General features: G+C 36.2%; 1 protein-coding gene across 3 annotated transcripts in view; it reads right to left on the minus strand.

Annotated features, from left to right (window-relative positions):
- Positions 1-18,934, minus strand: part of PCSK5 (proprotein convertase subtilisin/kexin type 5) — a 421,776-nt gene that overhangs the window by 188,772 nt on the left and 214,070 nt on the right. For all 3 annotated transcript variants that reach the window (XM_011377895.2, XM_023521942.1, XM_011377894.1), the window contains exon 10: positions 17,167-17,270. In XM_011377895.2, coding sequence (XP_011376197.1) covers positions 17,167-17,270 — 104 coding nt within the window. The remainder of the gene's footprint in view (positions 1-17,166; positions 17,271-18,934) is intronic.

Raw genomic sequence — 18,934 nt, forward strand, 5'->3', positions numbered from 1 at the left:
AGAGTAGCGAATGATCTCAAAAAAAAATTATTAAAGTATATTTCAGAAAGTAAATGTATTTCTTGGTAGCATGATGTTGAATAAGCTTAATAAAGAAAATTTGAAAAATTTGCATAACATTGTATGTATCCCATCAGGCTGCACGACTGTCTATGCGGGTAAGCTCAGAAAACTGAAATTGTATTACGCCAGAAGTAGAGCTAGTTTTTATTCAAAGCTATCTAAAGGCTTCCCTGCTTGGACTAGTCAGATGGACAACAAAAGGCAGGAAAATAGATGATGTTCTCCAGCAGGTGTATTTTCATTTTCTGATGAGATCAAAAGTGCTGAGAAGCTAATCACTAAGCACACAAGTAAATGACTGCATAGTTTGAAAGCAGATACAGTTAATTTAAATAACAGTTCTAACTAAACTCAATTGAGGCCTGAGCACAGGAAGCTATTAACCAGGGAAACAGTATACTTTTATCTCTTTTAGTGGACTATCCTTACTGGAGCCAGCTACTTTAAATCTTTCTTTTCTTTTTTAATATTATACTGAATGGACATTTCATGATGACCCTAAAATGACTATCAGTAAAGCATTCTATATATAATAAAGGAATTGGTTAAAAAAGAACTTTTTAAAAGGTTTTTGAGCTTCCCGAAGTAAGCCTTTCTGCTGCCAGCTGTCAGATGTACAGACAATGTTATGCAGCATCCAAAGTAAAATAGGGCAAGCAAACAACAACAAAAACTCTGTATAAGAAATCAGTAAAATCATTAAAAAAGGCAATGGATGGGAAAGAACCCAAAAGAGGCTAGTATACAGAAAGTACTCAGTAAATGTTAGTTGACATTAGGAGTCAGGTAGGAGGATCCAAGAGGGAAAAGTGATATTCGCTTTGCGCTTTGGTGCAAGTACGGACTTTGGCGATGTGAAGATGGTCGGGGGTTCATTCCAGGGGCCAGGATGGAGCCTCCTGGTTAAATAATCAGGTCTGCCTGTAGTTCATTGGGGCAGCAAGGAAACCAGCAGCCCTGGAGTGGGCAGCAGGTGGGAGAGTGGTTGACAGGGATAGGCATTAGTGGTAAACGTGGCAGGAAATAAGGAGGTGAGAGCAGACCTGGAGAGAACTAAAAGCCAACCTTAATCGATTGTCCGGTGTCCTCCGCCATCAACCAGGCTGTGGTTATTCTCATCTACCTACAAGTAAACCACCAGACTACAAGGTAGTTATGCAAATTCCTGTCTTGAGGGGACTGCTTGATCTGTGGGTGGGTAGAAACTCCAACCCCAGATCAAAGAGTTCCTGCAGCTGTGCAGTCCTCGCACCTTTGGGTTCTTTGATCCTCAACAGCACTGAACCACCTGCTCTGAAATAACAGCTCCCACCAGGGACCCTGTGCCTCCCACACCTATTAATCAACCAGGCCAAATGTGCAGAATAGGGGGAGGAAGTGAAACATGAGAGGGCCTGCGACACTTTCTTTAGGTCATCTTGTCCCACACGTGTAATGTGAATGCTTAAGTTCTGCCTTTTCGAAGTAAAAATACATAGCTAAATATCATAACATAAAATGAAAAAATTGTAAGATGAAAAAGTGGCGAGTAATGCTCTTCAATCTCCTATCTTTATATTTCTTCACTTAAATATCTTGGACAGATGAAAAGCCAGGATGGTTCCAGAACTACCTACTTCTCCCCTTTCCTTACTCCCTTTTTCTGACATCTCTTCATTATATACCCTTTGATTTCAGTGTGAAAGGCTCATTAGCTTCTTTTTTTTTTTATTATTAAGTTTATTGAGGTAACATTAATACAATTATATAATTTTCAGGTATACATTATAATTTGACATCTATATATTCTATTGTGCATTTACCACCCAAAGTCCAGTTTCTTTCAGTTACCATATATTTGATCCTTCATAAGCATTTTAGAGAATCAGAGCGACAGTTGCTGTTCTTTATTCTGCAATGCAGTGCAAAATGCAGACTCCCTTAGAGAGGGAAAACAGAGCAGCCAGCACCTGCCTTATTTCTGCATGCTTTATTTTTCCCTTCCTCTTCCTAAAATCTTGGGCCCTAGTCAACAGCTCCAGCCAGATCCAAACATGCCAGCCGTCACCAGTGCTACTGAGGTCTTGCATGTGGAAAGTTTCCCGACTGATACTTGGCTGTCTGCAGGTCTGTACTTCAAAGCTCCTCTCAGGATGGGTTTGGTCAGCAGCTGTAGGTAGTCAGACAGGCTTGTCATTACAGAGATGAAGTAAGGAGAGTTTGGGGAAGTGCTGCTGAATACTTCTTCTCTGTGTACAATGTCCATCCTTATACATGGATGTATATATACATCATTATGTTATGTATGCATATATAAAATATGTATTTTTTATTATTATGCTTCTTTACAGAGTTAAGATAAGGAGATACATCTGCCTTTTCTCAAGAGTCTCTTTCCATTTTAAGAAAAAAATGTCAAATTATCTTCTTTGGACATTCCTTTTATTTGCTTTCAATATAGTTATAATAAGCAAGAAATTTGTTTAAGGAAATCGACTAGTATTTCTTGACTGGAGGTAGGAAAATTGTTTTACCAGCTTGGGGAGAACTAGCCATGTCTTTGAGGGCATATGCAGATCACATTAGTGCTTGTTTTTAGGAAACTGAGTTTGTTTGTACAGAGAGGAGAATCAGATAAAAAATGTACTATGAAGGCCTATGGGTAAAAACTAATTGAAGACTGGACTGACCATATGTCAGCTCTTAGCCTCAATTTTCTTGATGTGTAATTTGAGCAAACAAATACCAGATTGGGATCTTGATGAACCAGCAGCCAAAATTCTTATTTGTAAATTATTCACTTTTTAGATAACCCGTCCTTTAATTTTCTTTTCCTTTTGTTTTTTCTTGTCATAAAAGAAATAGAAAATCTAGTTTGTATTTATTTCAAGTGACTTTTCACACTCAGTGGTTAACAGTGTTTGCAAAGATATGGTTGTTTCATCCACCTACACATCTATGGCTCACCTGATATGGAGCCATTACTCACTGCTGAGGTGATCACAAAGCACAAAGAAGAGTGACAATAAAGAAATTATTCCTTGCAACTGGAAATATCACCATCTCATTAGGAAGAAAACTAACACTTATCTTTATATGTTTCAAGTACTATGTAAGGCTTCTCATAACATTCCTTTTAATCTACATAAAACTCAAGTTTAAAGCTTAAGAAACAATAATCAGGAAATGTCTATAAAATCTCAGAAAAATAGGCCATTAATGTGCTCTTAGAAGAAAAAAGACCTGAGATGGTTCTTAAATCCTTAAGTTAGATCTAGATTCAAGGAGGTGTAACTGGGAGTCAGTAATGAGAGCAGGACATTGGGAATGGTGGCTTCCTCAGGGAAGCTGTGTGGATCTGGGATCATGTGGATGAATTTAATCCAGAGGCAATGAGTGGCCAACGATCAAGGAAATGACAATTTTATTGATATTCTAGAACGTTTTTAGGGAGCTGTTTTGTAAAAGATGATCAATAGATTGTGTTTTGGAAGTTCTGAGTTTTAAATGACAGGAAGAGCTTTGCGCAGAGATTCAAGACCGGTAATGGATCAAGTCAGCAATGAAGACGTAGAACTAAAAATCATCAATAAGGAGGTAATACTTGTAATCGAAAAGAAGGCAGGGATGTGAAAGAAAAGCAGTGAAATTAAGAGAATGTGGAAGGGTGGGAGAGGGGTTGTGGGGAGGGAAAGAAGAGAAAAGGAGAGAAGGAGGAAAGAGAGCACTTAGGAGAGCACTCGCGGGCACACCCCCTCTTGTGCTAAGGAGAGAAAAGAATCAGTAAAGTGTCAAAGAACAGGGCTATATCTTTGTATTGCAAAAGGCAAGGAAACACAGATCTGGACTGGGTAGATCAGAAGCAGGAAATCCCAGAGAAAAACAAGAGCCCTTCTGATTTGGCAAGTAGGAATGGTTCAAAGTCTCAAAGAGTAACTTCACTTCAAGGTGGAAGTGGAAACAAAATTGCAGAGAATTACGGAGGGACCGAATAGTAAGGAAACGGAAGTGGCTAATTTAGATTACTTGTTAGACATTTTTAGTTGTGCAAGGAAGGCAGTAGGATAATGGAAAAGTTGTTTTATTCCCCCTCCGAGATGGGGGATACAAAGTTTGCAAGCAGAGGATTGCAGTCTAATGAACAGAAAGGAGAATGCATGTGGCTGGGAACAAAGGGTTAAAGAATGGGATATTTTTGAGAGCACCTTTCACAAATGGGATTCCTTACTCACGCTACAAACACAAAACGAAACAAAAAAACTTACAAACAAAAAAAGTCCCCCTTATTTGAGAGACTTTTTTCATTTCTTCTAAAGATGGTACTTCATTTGTGCCATTCACAAGAAAAAGTTAATTCATTACATACAGCGAATGACCTGGTTCAGTAAGTAGTTCCAAAACTTGCATGTGCATCAGAACACTGAGACAACTCATGAAAGTACACATTGCTCAGTCTACTGTTGAGCAGTTCAGAGGTAAGGCCCACAATTTGCATTTCCAACAAGTTCTCAGGTGTTGCTGATGTTTGAGACCCACTTCCTGAGTCTAAGGGCTAGCCAGCATCTCTCCTGGAAGCCTACCTGAAAAACCCTGGTTAATCAGGCTATCATCTCCAACATAAGGCCAGAGTCTCTGCAGGCATGATTCAAATACCTTTCCCTCATGCCAATAGCACAGGAAATGAAATTTGGCTACGCAGTACATCATGCTAACATCTTTTCATATGGGTTACCGCACACATTTTTGCTTCTCTTACAAAGGTATTTTAAGAAGATACGGTTCTCCTAATTAACCAATAGATGAATTACCCTGCACTCTTCAAGCACAAGTTGGTCTAGATATTTTCTTTTTGGATGCACTTTCCTCAAGGAGTTAACTTCTATGCATTGTTAGGACAAAATAAGAGTTTGACTGAGTTGAGAAACATAATCATGCTTACTTAAAATGCTGACAATAGTAAATGCTCTGAAGTATCTATTTAATCTATTTAAATCTACCTATTGTATCTACTCTTTTACAATTGAAGTGCACTTAATGTATTAAGAATGCTTTCCAAAATAAGATGTCTAGAAGAATTTTTGGGGGGAGGTAAAAATAATATCTTACATATGCATTTTATTACATATTAGCTAATGAAATCTTTACAACCATCCCACTGGCAAGATAGTATTATTTGCATTTTACAGCTGTAAAAACTAAGTCTCAAGAACATTAAAAGAATGCATCCAAAGTCAGAGGGACTGGAAGCCAAGTCTTCAGAATCTCTTTGTATTATATGTGTACCATTGGTTATTGCTGTCTATAAGACACACAGTATTTATTTCAACTAATTTTTCAAGTCAGTCGTCAGCCTCAGAATAACGAAGTGGCAAAGAGGGTAAAACATCTGAGGTATTTATCTACATTTCACAAATGAGTGGATCATTTTTATCCTCTTTGCCTTTTGCAAATCAGCTGCCTAAAAGCTGCTCTCTTCTTCAAAACTCATTAAAATATCATGTGTAGAAAAAGAAATATGTGGGGTTTGGAAGAAAAGCTAACATCTGGCCCAGAACCCTTTCCCCTATTCTTGCTGAGAAATGACCTTCTTCAGTTATTTCTAGCAGGGATTTTCCCTGAATGTGGAGATATTAATATGGAAAAGATACTTTATATTATACATGCTTAGGCCATTTTTTTTTTATTAGAGCTAACCAGTCATGCACAGATGGGAGAATGGCATTAAATGGCAAAGAGCAACTTCCAATTGTTAGCATCTAGCAGCAATCACAATACCCTTCTTTTTAGCTCTTTCAAAGATGACTCTGGCAAATTCAGGGTATACTTTGTCTTCTGGTATAACACCATAAAATGAAGCCTGTTGAAGCCATTATTGGGATGTGTGATAGAAGTTTAATTGCTTTAAAATGCCTAAGGCTAGCAAGATGTGAACGTGTGTAAAGAGTATGAATTGAGATTCTAAGAAAAATAAAAGTCTGGATCTATTTATTTCACAGAAGATGTATCCAGATGGATTCTGCAAAGCAATTGCCTGGCATCTAACTGTACCTTGCTAGATGCAGTGGCCTTAGGAAGTCATGCATAGAACTAGGGCAGGATTAACTTTCAGGATTTCTTTTTGAATCTTTGAATCTGGTTTGTATTATAGACATTGGCACCAATATAAAGATCTCTCTGAAGAGAAAAAAAAAGGATGGGCTAAGCCATTTCTACTAAAATTGTGCTTTAAAAAGATGTAATCATAAGGCTCTTTTGTTTCTTGTTCATTTGGGCTATCTCATTGATCTCGACCCAGTACAACTAGAGCAGTACCCATTTCCCACTGTCTCACGGTGGTTCGGCAAGTTAGAGCCCTCTGTCTCTCATGGGAGACAGAGAACTGGTGCTGCAGTCTGTGCCAGGAATACTGATGTCAGAGTCCAAACCGATATGCATGTACTAATGTCAATAACAGAGTTTCTCCTATGCACCTCAATCACATTTTTCCCTTTCACATTTAAAGCTTTATTCCTTGGAGGAAAAGATGGGTCTGTGAGAGCACCTTCACAAGACAGCTTGATGAAAATCATGGAAGTTTTAAATAAAGCCTTTTCACCCCTGACATGCCTGTGCTCATGCATCCCGTATATCTCAATATTTATAAAGACTTCACCCCAAATATGAATATTCTCCTACTGGCCCCAAATAAAAAAAAAATTATACATTTGAACTCACGAAGCTTCAATTATTTTGGGTCACAAAAAAGAATGTAAAAAGAATATGAAAAGAATAATAGATTCGTGCTTAGTACTTATACTCACTTCAAATTCTAAGGTTTTGCTTCAAACTTTGTCTAGAGAGCTGGCAATAAAGGTAGTATTGAAATCGTCAGAGATACCAGAAAACTCTATTTGACTCTGATAACACTGAGTTACTTTGCTAATGAAATTTCTGTGACTGTCAAGGTTGAAGCAATAGGTGAAGGTTAAAATGAACAAATATATCTCTGAATAGATACCTTTTCAAAAGACCTATGAAAAGACCATGTCTTTGATAATTGTGGAAAAAATTACCACAGAATTCCATGCAAGAGGGCTGCCCATGTGGGACCTATGTGAATTAGAGAAAGGTAGCTCTTTCTTTTTTTTTTTTTTCTTTTTAAATTTATCTGATACTTCTCTCTTTAAGGCGAACACCATCCTACTCTAGGGCACATGGCTTGGTGAGTGGATCACAGGCTGGATTTCAGTCTCCACTCAACCCCTCGGTTTGGTTCCCTAGGGCAGTTAATAACCTGTGCAACGAACTATGACAGCCCTATCATACAATCACAGGCATTTCTTGCATTTTTGGCAATCTCCTCTGATTCTTGAGTCATATGTGGCTGGAAGTCAGTCGGCCTTTTAAGGCTTCTAAGATGCACAGTATTGAACAAAGCTGGACACATATCTTTTGCTTTGGCTCTGAAGATACTTCTGAGGGTAAAAGATGAAAAGAAGCAGAAGCAAACAATTTCCAGACAAAACCATTTCGCACACTGTATTAAGAAAGCACACACATTGTAGCCTCTGGTGGGTTCAAAAATGCAATGCCGCTTCTGAGGACTACGCATGATTTTAAGTTTGCTTTATGGCCAAGAAAAAGAATATCAATGCAAACCTTAAAGAAGAGAAAAAGTAATTCACAAACTGTAAATGCTTTTGTCATTCCATGTTAAAGTCTTATAGCAAACCAAGAGGTTTACCAGAATTATATCACTTGCTTTCTTTAAATCTCTGCAAATCATATGACAAGTACAGAGACTAGAACTGTATGTGAAAAATAATTCAAATATTGGAAGTTAAGTGACTTTCTGAAGGTCATGCCGAACAATAACAACCGGCAAAAAGACTCTGGTCAAAGTAAATTGGTGATGCCTTCTCAAAGAACAATTTCTGGTCTGACATTTTTCTGCAAGCAATCTTGTCACCACACCTTTTGCCTTGGGTTTATTAAAAAGCCATTTCAAAAAGCATTTCTTTCTCTTCTTTTTAAAAAAAGAATTTAGCAAAGATGATTATATATCACATCTCTATAATGCTCCTCGTTTAGAAGGAGGCCAAAAGATGATAAAAATTTCACCGACTGTCAAAAGTCCCTAAGGTGAGGAATACACAATTGCAAACCAAGATAATATAAAATGATCACTGCAGGAGAATTTTCATCCATTTTAGCAAGCCAATTTCTTATAGACATGTAATTTGGTAGGCCATATCATAGAACCAATAGTTTTACACTATAGGTTTAAGAAATAAAACTCTTTCTGACATCAGACAAGCAATTAGAATCAACTTACTTGAAAGTTATTACTACAGTCCAACTCACTTTCTCAAAATCACTGCAGCGGCTCCAAAATGTTTTTCAAATCAAACAAGAACTCCTAACTCTGGGATTCATGTAGCTTTGCTGTCAGTTCTTTTAAATTACTTTCCTCATCACACTATACCTGCCGTCTTTGCACACTGGGCTTTCTCTCTCCTCCCTTACCCTGACCGTCACTTTGACCATAGCTGTCTCATCCAGTTTTAATCCCCAAGCCTCCAAGAAATGCAAGTAAACTAAATAATGCATCGGTTTAAACTGAATAACCACTCTAGAAGCTATTTCAGACCCTCTTCGGTTCCCAATAGCAACTCTAAAGTTCTCAAACATCTTTCAATGTCTTGTATTCATTTACGTTTCTGATCTAGGTTATGTATGTGACATTAAGGTAACTCATTAATGAACAGCAGATTGTTTTTTTTCCAATACTTTTGAGCCCATTTATTGTAATCTAAGTAGTCTCATGGAAAAACAGAGAACACATGTTAATCCTTTGACCATCAACTAAATTATCATCAACTAAAATTACTGACAAATGAAAATTATAACCCAAATTAGATAAAACAGACTACAAAAATGAGCATAGAAGTATTCTAAGAGATGTGTGAATATTAAGTAGCCCAATATTTGAAAGTAATAGAGAGCTAGTTTCATTTCTAAGCTACACATAGCATTTTAATGGCCACAGCTCTATATATAACTATACATATATATGTGCTCAATTTTTTCATAGAAAAATCATAACAGAATATTAACTGTTTATTGATTCAATATTAAAGGTTATATGAGAATGACGTATGACATATAGATGACAATTTTACCTGAGTGCATACTATGAATGAGGAACTGTGCTAAATTCTGTGTATGATACTGTTTTCCTCATTCTTCCCTTTGCCCACACCACTCAGCCTATGATGGCCTCCTAGCTTCTTCTTGACCAAGTCTTTCTACATGCTGTATGCCTAGCCTAAAATGCTCTACATCTGGTAAGCCATTTGGATTGCTCCCTCACTCCTTAGAGTCTCTGTTTAAAAGAAGACTTTTCTCACTGTCCAACATCTAAAAAGTTATAATTTGTCCATACAAATACCTGGACCTGAATATCCATACCAGTTTTACTCACAACGACTCCAAACTTGAAACAATAAAACTGCTCATGAAAAAGTAAGTATACAAATTATGGTATAGTCTTAGAGTAGAATACTACTTAGCAATAAAAAGGAATAAACTCCTTATATACTTAATGACATGGAATAAACCTCAACAATAGTACATGGAGAGAAAGAAGCCAGTTTCAAATAATTCTTTTTATATAAAAGTCTCCAAAAGACAACCTAATCTATAGTGACAGAAAGTATATCTGGTTGCATAGGGTAAGGTGGGGGCCTAAGGGATGAGAAAGAAGCACAAACAAACTTTTTTGGGGTGATATAAATGTTCTATACCTTGATTGTGGTGATGGTTACATAGATGTATACATTTGTACACTTAAAATGGTGCTTTTCATTATAAGTAAATTTATTCCAGAAAAGTTAAGACTGCATATAGATTACCAAATACACTATGTTTGTTTGTGAAGCTGGTTATCCTGAGCTTTTTTGTTTTAAATGAATGCAAAACCTCAAATAATAATAATAATAATAATAATAAAGGTCAAATTTTAAAAGTCTCTATAAGAGAATGTGTGTGTTTTGATAGGATTGTCTTGGTTTAAATCCTTTGTGGGCATCTTATTTTGGAACTGGATTCAGAATCTAGTTATCAGAGATTCAAAGAAATCCATTTCATTACTTTATAGCAACAAAATACTTATGGCCTAAAAACAACATTTGCCCTCATTGATCATCCTCTGTAATCACTGAGTTTAGGGTATGATGATTTTTATCTTTGCCTAAAATATCAATAGTCACCACAAAATATCAAGATTTCCTACCATTAAGGAGAGCCAGACTCACATACTAAAAGAATTTTTAAAATACCTGGAAAATCCAGCCTCATTAGAATTAGTGAAATCAAGTTTCATCAGGTGATCACACAAAAAGACATCAATTCTCTCTTCAGTGTACAAGCTTTTGCATATTGTTGAAAAATCATATTTTATACTTGCAGCTTTCGTATTGTATATTAATGACTAGAGAGTCAATAGGACATTGATAGCTATAGTCAATTAAGATTTTATCATTAGTTCTTACGTTGAAGCAATTAATTACAACTTTTAAGATTTAGTAGGTAGAATTCAAGGTGATATTTAAACATTAAAACTAATCTGCAAAACAGAAGTAGAACTGTGTTTGATATATAGATTATAGTCTCTGATATGCAATTATGAGATTTTTAAAAAAATGTGAAGACATATTAGTGATAATTTTATTACAAAGTCCTTAATTCATTTTTCTAGCCCACCCAAGGTAATTTAATTAATTTCAACCCCAAAACAATTCACAATATAGTTCCACATCTTTATCTTCATTTCAGAGAGTAGAAAGCTGCGGTGTATGAAAATATACTTTTAAGATTCTTTTTATGTTTGGTGTTTTCCATTTTCAAAGCACTTTCATTCACTTCAGCCTTCTCATTATTTTTGGTATTTGTTACTCACATTCAAAAAACCAAAGATACAAAAGCTTTAATTGGCTTCCTCGAAGGCCAAAGAAAATATCAATAACAGACTACTACAATTTAAAGGTTCTTAAGATGGTGGCAAAGTCACAAAACTATTCCAAACATAATACTCTTTATTAACTAATTATATTTGGTGTAGAAATAATAGTCATGTAGTGCAACCATCATTTAAATTTGATTTTGAAGATGGATTTTAATTTGAAACCACATGCAAACTTTTGTATAAACTTATGTAGTTAGGGATGAAAAAAAATGCAACAAACAAAACACCTCGAAGTCTAACACACTTAACATCATTCAAAAACCAGCATGGAGAAAACACTTTTCATTTTTAGAAAATATTTTTAACCTCATATATTTGTAAGGATGAGTTGAACACTCTTATGGGGCAAGTGGGCATTTTGGATACAAGACTCTAGATTAAGAAATGACCATACTCTTTGCTGTCAGGGTTCTATAGCTACTGTAGATGTTTTAGTAAATCATTCCCCAGACAAAAGAATAAAGGTAAAATCTCTAAATTATGTACGATTGACATCTTTTTAAAAAATAATTGAGCAAGAAGATAAGCTCATATATACAATGGTCAATAAATAGAAAAACAAAAGGTTTTAAGTTAATACATATTAAATGACTGAGTTTATAGAGCAAAATGGTAGAAAACATAAAACCTTGAAGGAAAGGCAGGTGGCATTTCCAGTGAGCAAATTTTATTAGGTAAAATCAAATGTATTTACTTCCCTTTTTCTCTGCATTATATATGAGAAGAAGTGAGTGCCTTATTTCTGCAAATGAGATTGGGACTGGAATGAAGCATCTCATTCTATATCACCTCTGACACTGACCAGATGAATAACATTTCACTTTGACCTTTCTTCAAAAACATGATGTGGAGATTACCATTTAAGGTGCATTATGTAGCTTTAATCAGAGCTACAATATCACATCAGCATGCTAGGTGGCAAAGATGAAATATTATTTGTACAGTGAAATAATAAAATAAAATATAGCTTTACCCTTTCAAATGGTAACACATCAGATATCACTTTACACACTCAAAAACAAAACAAAACAAAACAAAAAACCCCACCACATTTCAAAACCTTCAGTTTCAATTCAACACATGGCATGCTTAATGGTTTCAGCATTTCTAATTCTTTTTTAATAAGTGTTACAAACTGAAAGCAAGACAGGTAGGTATTAAAAATACATTGGAACATCTTAAAATTACCAGCCCTACCAGTGGAAATAAAATGATGGCGATTAAAAGTAATAAAGGTTATTAAAAGTTAAGGCCTTGGGAGGCTAAGGAGTCATGTTAGACTGTCAATTGTTTTCCCCATGGTGGGAAATCAGTTAGAAATTAAAAAAAAAAAAAATCTAGTAGTTTAGTTGTGGTCAAAGAAAGAGTCAGTGGGGATGGGGAGGTTTCAGCAACATGCTGGTAGAAAAAAAGAGACTTACATAGTCTGGGAGGGCAGTGAAATGGAAGGCGTGGTAACCTCGCTCACTTAGTTGTCATTTTTGATTTTCAATGACATTTTTTTCATTCTTTCGCCTAGTAAAGATGACAGAAGGTCCTAATTTATTATCTGACGTCTATTCCTGTTCCTAGATTTAAGAGTTTAACTGTATACAGTCATATCATCCAAATACAGACACTTTGGGGGAAAAAAAAAAAAACTAAAGCACCGATGTTGCATGCATTCAATTATAATTATAACTGTACCCACAACCAGAGATAAGGATTTGAGGGAAAGAGTCAGCCCGCACAGCCCCGGCGGTTAGGGGAGAGAGGGGTGGTGGAATTGCAGGTTCCTCAGATTAAAGCAGTATAAAAAAGGGAGATTACAACAAAGAGCTAAATTCTTCCTGAAATGATGCCAGCCATGGATTCCTGAAGAATGCAGAATTAAAGTCCTCAGCATGGTTCTATGGTCCACATAGCCATTATACACTAACAGAGATGGTCAAAATGCATATCACATGCCACAATAGATATAGTCTCTACATTAGATGCCTTCTGCTGCTGAGGTTAGGCTGCACCTTGCGTGATGAGAAAACTATCATCGACACTTATTAACATGACCTGGAAGATCATCTAGGCTTGACTGAAGGGGAAATAAAGGTGCAGGGTAAATTTCTATTTCTGTATATAAATCACACCATGGCCAGATCACATTAGGCAATGCAATAGGGCCTCTGACATTTCCTTCCACTTCTACTTTTGGTTGCAGTTCAACATGTGTTGGATTGGCATGCTGAAGGTGCTCAGGAAATATTTGTGAATAAATAAATGGAGAGACCACATAAATTAAATTCTGTGAAGAAAATCTCCCAGATGGCAAAAGCCCTTCTACAGCTGATCTGTACATTTTAAGGAGCAGGAGGGATCATTGAAAAAAGAGAGAAGAAATAAACAGACTTTTCATAAAGGGAAAGGGAAAGGATCAAGGGAGAAAGAAATAATACTGAAGAAAAAAAAAAAAACAACCCAAACAATTTAGTGCCAAGGTCATCTCCTGGCATTGCAAATGTTGGTCAGTAACAAAATATTGGAATTTGCATTTTAGTTCTCTAGTGGCGACTATCACATCTGTTCATCTGGTCTCATACAAATACTTTCTTATTCTCATGCATAATCTCATTAGATTCTTTGATAGGTGCATTATATTCATTCTATTTATTTTTAAAGAAACTGTCTCTGGAGGAGGTTTAAAGTTAAAAGGTGTCTGAAATTTAGCTGGGATTATTCACTACGTGAATGACCAAAATAATGTTTAGTCAGTTTCCATATGTATATATTTATCTGTCTATGTTTATTTTGAAAAACGAATCTTCAAGAGACTTCTTAACTATAGTATAGCAAATGGTTATTATTATTTAAGAAGCAGCAGGATAGAATGATCTTAGTTCAATTAAAATTGTTAAAAATTAAGGTAACATTAGCAGTAAAATGTTGATGAGTAGCTTCCTCTTTGGGGCGGGCTCCCTTCACTGTGAGCTAATCTCAGTGTAGGATTGTTTATAGAGTGCCACTATGAAGAGAGAGCACAGAGAAAGGAGAAGGAAGTTCTCTGCACCCAGCACATCAGTATGCAACTCCAGGGTAATCCCACTCTCAGAGAAACACATAGCTGAATCAGTAGAGAGCCACATTCCTCACTTTTTCAAGGCCAGCCTCCTAGCCTGAACCTGCCCATGCCAGTCAACAGGAAGCCAGCAGCTACTTCTGGAGGGAATCTCTTTCATTTTCCTGGTCCATAGCACGTGTTCGGGAAGAGTGGATCAAGTCTGCCTTAAGGAGAGGCCCTCGCCAGTCTAGATAATCTGGCTGTGTTCTCTGACTAGGATGTACTAAATATGGGTATGTCTGAAGAAATGTGAGAACTTTGTGTGAAGTGGACTTGGCAGGGTTTGGTGAGAGATTGTTCTTTAGGGTGTTAGCTTCTCTGAAGTTAACAGTGATAAGTAAGACTCTTAAGTCTATTGATGGCCAGGCCCCAAACCAAATTGTTTGCTACTCTGCAATGCTTCTGCTTTATCGGATGAGAAGGAAATTCTGATGTTGATACTGATGTTTCCGTTGCAATTTGTAAAATTATTCTCCTTTTTTAAAAAAAAATAAAATATTTTTCGAACAAGTTAAATTCCTCAACATTAGGGCACAAAAGTAAGCCCAGGGAAGCATAAGTGTTTTCAGATCCATTTCACGTATACATCCCACTCAGCATTAGAACTGAGGTGCATGGGAAGAGGGTGTGCGGCTGTGGCTACTCGCTTCTGTTTGTAAGCTACTTCCGTTTTCTTCTAAGGAGAAATGTTTGGCCATGTGTTCCTGCTAAGGAAGGCCTGCAAAAGCCGGCTGACCTAATTTAAAATATGGGCTCTTGCTGAGCTCTCATTGCATGAACCTCTTCCAAGAACTGGCTCTTTTTGTTCGTTCAGTTCTTATTTCATAAAAAACCAGCCCATCTTTCTACAGCCTAGTGACCTGCATTCTCTCCTTCCCCAAAGCACGTCGCTTCTCCTGCTAGCTTTTGCCTTAATCACTTTTATTTGTGGGACACTAGGGAGGGAATGGTAATGCTTAAGAGTAGAAAAGAAAATAACTCATTTTCAAAAAAATTCTTCTTATTATGATCATGTTTAGATGAAATATGGGGCTTGCCATCAACAAAATTACAAAACAATTCCACTGGGAGTCCAGACCGTTCAGGGTAATTCATCTATGAAAAAGCGAACTTTAATTGTTACTCTTGGCAGCAATCTAAGAGAAGAGTGAAATATTATACTAAATATTGCCACGTGCAATAGTAAAATGCTCTTTCCTCCCTGCCAGAAGCAGTGTACAGCCCCCTTCAGAATCAGGTTTGGATCTGGCGATTTAGTCTAAATCCTGTTTCCCCCTCTCCAAAACCAACAGAGGTTTTCAAAAGAGTTGCGTTTTTTATTAGAACCATTTGCTCTTTCTAAGTTGCCAAAAAGGAATAAGTAAAACTAAGACTTTTATTTAGGCTAAAGTTGATTCCTCAGCTTCGTGGAGGTCAATGTACTTAGTCTGTGAACTTTCTGCTAAAAAGTTCATTGCAGCGTTGAACCAGCCAAGGTTATATTTTGGTCCCTTCTTCCCCCCAAGCCCCACCCTCCGGCCTCACGGATTTATATAGTAGGAACTGGGAGCATGTATGTGGAAGCTAATCAAAATGAAACATACATATGGCAAATTATATCCTGGATTTTCTAGAACAACTGAAATTTCAAATATTTTAGATGCTGCACATAACAATTGCTATTTTGGGATCAAGTGTCTTGATTTGGGCTTCAGAAAATGTGATCCCAAAAAGTATTTACAACTCTTTAGACTGAGCATTCATTGAACACTGCTGCGTTATCTAGTTTATGAACATGGAAAAGAATTTGATAATACTGAAAAGCAGAGGGATATTCTTGTTCTAAAAATGGAGGGAAGCTTTTCAGTGAAGATGTTAATCAAGAACATTTTATATGGTGCTTGTTACCTGGTATATTTATAAGTTTTGGCTAAGCATGAGACTATAATAAGCTATTTGCAAATAATTTAAAATTACATTTTCTATTTGCATACATTGGGTATAATTCACTAAGGATATATTAAAATCATACATAAGATATCATATGTAGATAATATTATCAGTTTCTAAAATGTTTAAGTTGAGGAAGTTAAGGTCCAGAAAAATTAAATAATTTGCCCAGGATTTTTCATCTTGTAACCAATGAGTTGAAGACCAGAACCTCAATTTTTTAGCTGATATTCTCCATGTTATGAGATGTCATTTTTCATTCATAGAGATATATAATGATACTGAGATTATTTGGGAGTAAATTTAAGTCTGCAGATGTGACAAAAAGTAATCTTTGTTGTAACTTAAATTAATGGATTAAATTTAGGTCATCTGAAACCTGAGTAAATATACTAAACTTTAGGACATTTGCTTTATATAATTATTTTCTTTTTATTTTAACATATGTTATGAATGACAACCAACAAAATGGCTACAGTTAGTAATACAGTTTGAGGAAACAATAATCTCTATCAGTCATGGGAAAAATAGTCAGCACTTATTATATATTATGCACAATTTCATAAAGACTGCATATTATAAAGTTTCATAAGCAGTTTTAGTTTATATAATGTTTTAGAAGGTATGCCTACTTTTCTGTTTGTGGAAGTTCAAAAAAAAACCCAAAATGTACAGAAAGCATGGCCTAGAAACTAACAGTGCTATACTCGAGTGAACGATATACCAGTTATTATTTAAATGAAGGTAATCATTGTAGAAGGTGAGGAATTTTAAATACATTATTACAAATAGCACTCAGATAGTCAATGACAGCAAATAAACTGATTAGGAGCCCCGTAGTCCGACTATACTTGGAAGTTGGTTATCTTTTAAGAAATTGATGTACGATGTGGGAAGCCAAGGAAATCTGCCTTATATGTATTGTTTTAATTATTTAAAAAAAAAAATCTGCCTTTTATTTACTAAAAGATCAAGCTCTTCGTGTGTCAGCACAAAATTTAAAGTTTCTTTCGAGGGGTTAGATTTCCTGCTCTCTGTTTAAAATGGGGGGAAAAATAAAAATAGTTTGCCTGTGACAGAATATGAAAGAAGTTCTCACCCTTAAAACCAGCAGCATTGGTTTTCCAGTCATTAGCGTTCAAATGTCCTGCACGGGAAGTCCTGACAATAACATGCTGCACGTCTCTCCAGGTCAGAAACGGACTGGGGAAAGACAAGGTAAGAATCATTGTACCAAAAAAAAAAAAAGATGGGGGAAGCAGAGAGTCACAAGCAAATTAAAAAAGCGAAAGCAAAATGGCAAAGTGCTAAAAACGAAGGGTCAGCGATTTGGGTTTGCAATACACAAATGCCAAATGCCGCTCTTGTTCTCAACATGGAGAAGTGACATTAGTGAGGGAGGCAGAAAATATCATCTTAAATTTAAGAAATAATGTGATGTTAGGGTAATTTAGTTTTTAAAAGGTGAGGGTTTCCAGTTTCCTCAACGAAATGGCTCCCAATTCTGGCCCTATAGTGTCAAAGTGCATCATCATCAGAACATTACAATAAGCTAAGTCAAAACTGAAGGCCTCTGGAACATTCCTTATTCAGCTGTAGAGACAGGCAATTGATTTGTAATTTAACAAAGAACTTAGCAGTGTTTAACATTCTACATGTCTGTGTGTGATACGGAAAAAGTCTCAACTAAAATCAAATTCCTGTCTTCAGTTTCCTAAAAGAGAATATTGTACAGGGCCCAAAGCTGGGCTGCAAGGCACACACAGCTATGAGAGTATTCTTAATTTGCAATGAGTAGATATTATATTAAATTATTGGGTACCTATTTCTTGTGGCTGTTAGCACTGAAGAGCACAAAGAAACTGTCAAACAGGAGATACTGTCATTGGAGAGCTGCAATGCTAATCTAAACACACAGAAAACAAATCCAAGTACATATATACAGACTTTTGTTCTTTTTCAAAGACTATATATTGGAAGGCATTTGACTCCGTGCATTATGACATTCTAATCAGGACACTTATTCAATTTAGTATCTGAATGCAAGGTGTGACAAGTTTTTACTTAACAAGGAAATATGGAAATTATCATGCAGCTTGTGTAGTTATTTTATTTTCTTCATTTTTGAAGGATATTTACAAAGGATGGGTCAGAATACTGGGGGCGGGGAGACAATGACTCACTATCTTCCTTGAGGTATGACAGGTGCATGTGGTCATCTCTGTGCCCCCGTCGTATGTGCATGGATGGACACTGGCATCTCCCAGGCAGAGGGAGAACCTGGTATCTCCATTGTTGTGAATTTTCAATGACGGAGCTGCATGTTGCTTCACTCCATACTACATTTTCCCCATCACAATCACCACATACGTATTTTTGTGGGTGTTTGCCTAATGAGAGGGGGCCCAGTGATGATTCTGGATCCTTCATTTTCTGCCTATATGAAATTGACTTTTCTCGAAGTTACAGTTTCTCCACTTAGAATGTGGATGCTAATATCTACTTTACTTCATTGCACCAACTGAATCAAAGTAATGCCAAATACTTAAACTTAGTTCCTGGTGCATAATAAGCCATAAAGAAGTGGTAGATAACAAAATTATAACAAAATTATTTGCAAAATTATGAGTCACGGTTCCTATGCGGTGGTTTGAAAATGAAGGAAATAGAGAAAAGTACTATAGAGTTCTGATACCTATTTGTTATGAGCTGAGATGAAAAATGAAAAAAGGAGTTTTTACTGTCATTTTCAAAGTTTTCAGAGGGGCAAGACTGGGTCTAGACTATTTTGTATGTTTGTATCAACAAAAGAACTTAATACTAAGGAAATTAAAACCTGACCACATGAGTTTTTAAAATATAAGAAC

The sequence above is a fragment of the Pteropus vampyrus genome, unplaced genomic scaffold (genome assembly GCF_000151845.1).
Source record: "Pteropus vampyrus isolate Shadow unplaced genomic scaffold, Pvam_2.0 Scaffold324, whole genome shotgun sequence".
In the NCBI taxonomy this organism is placed as follows: domain Eukaryota; kingdom Metazoa; phylum Chordata; class Mammalia; order Chiroptera; family Pteropodidae; genus Pteropus; species Pteropus vampyrus.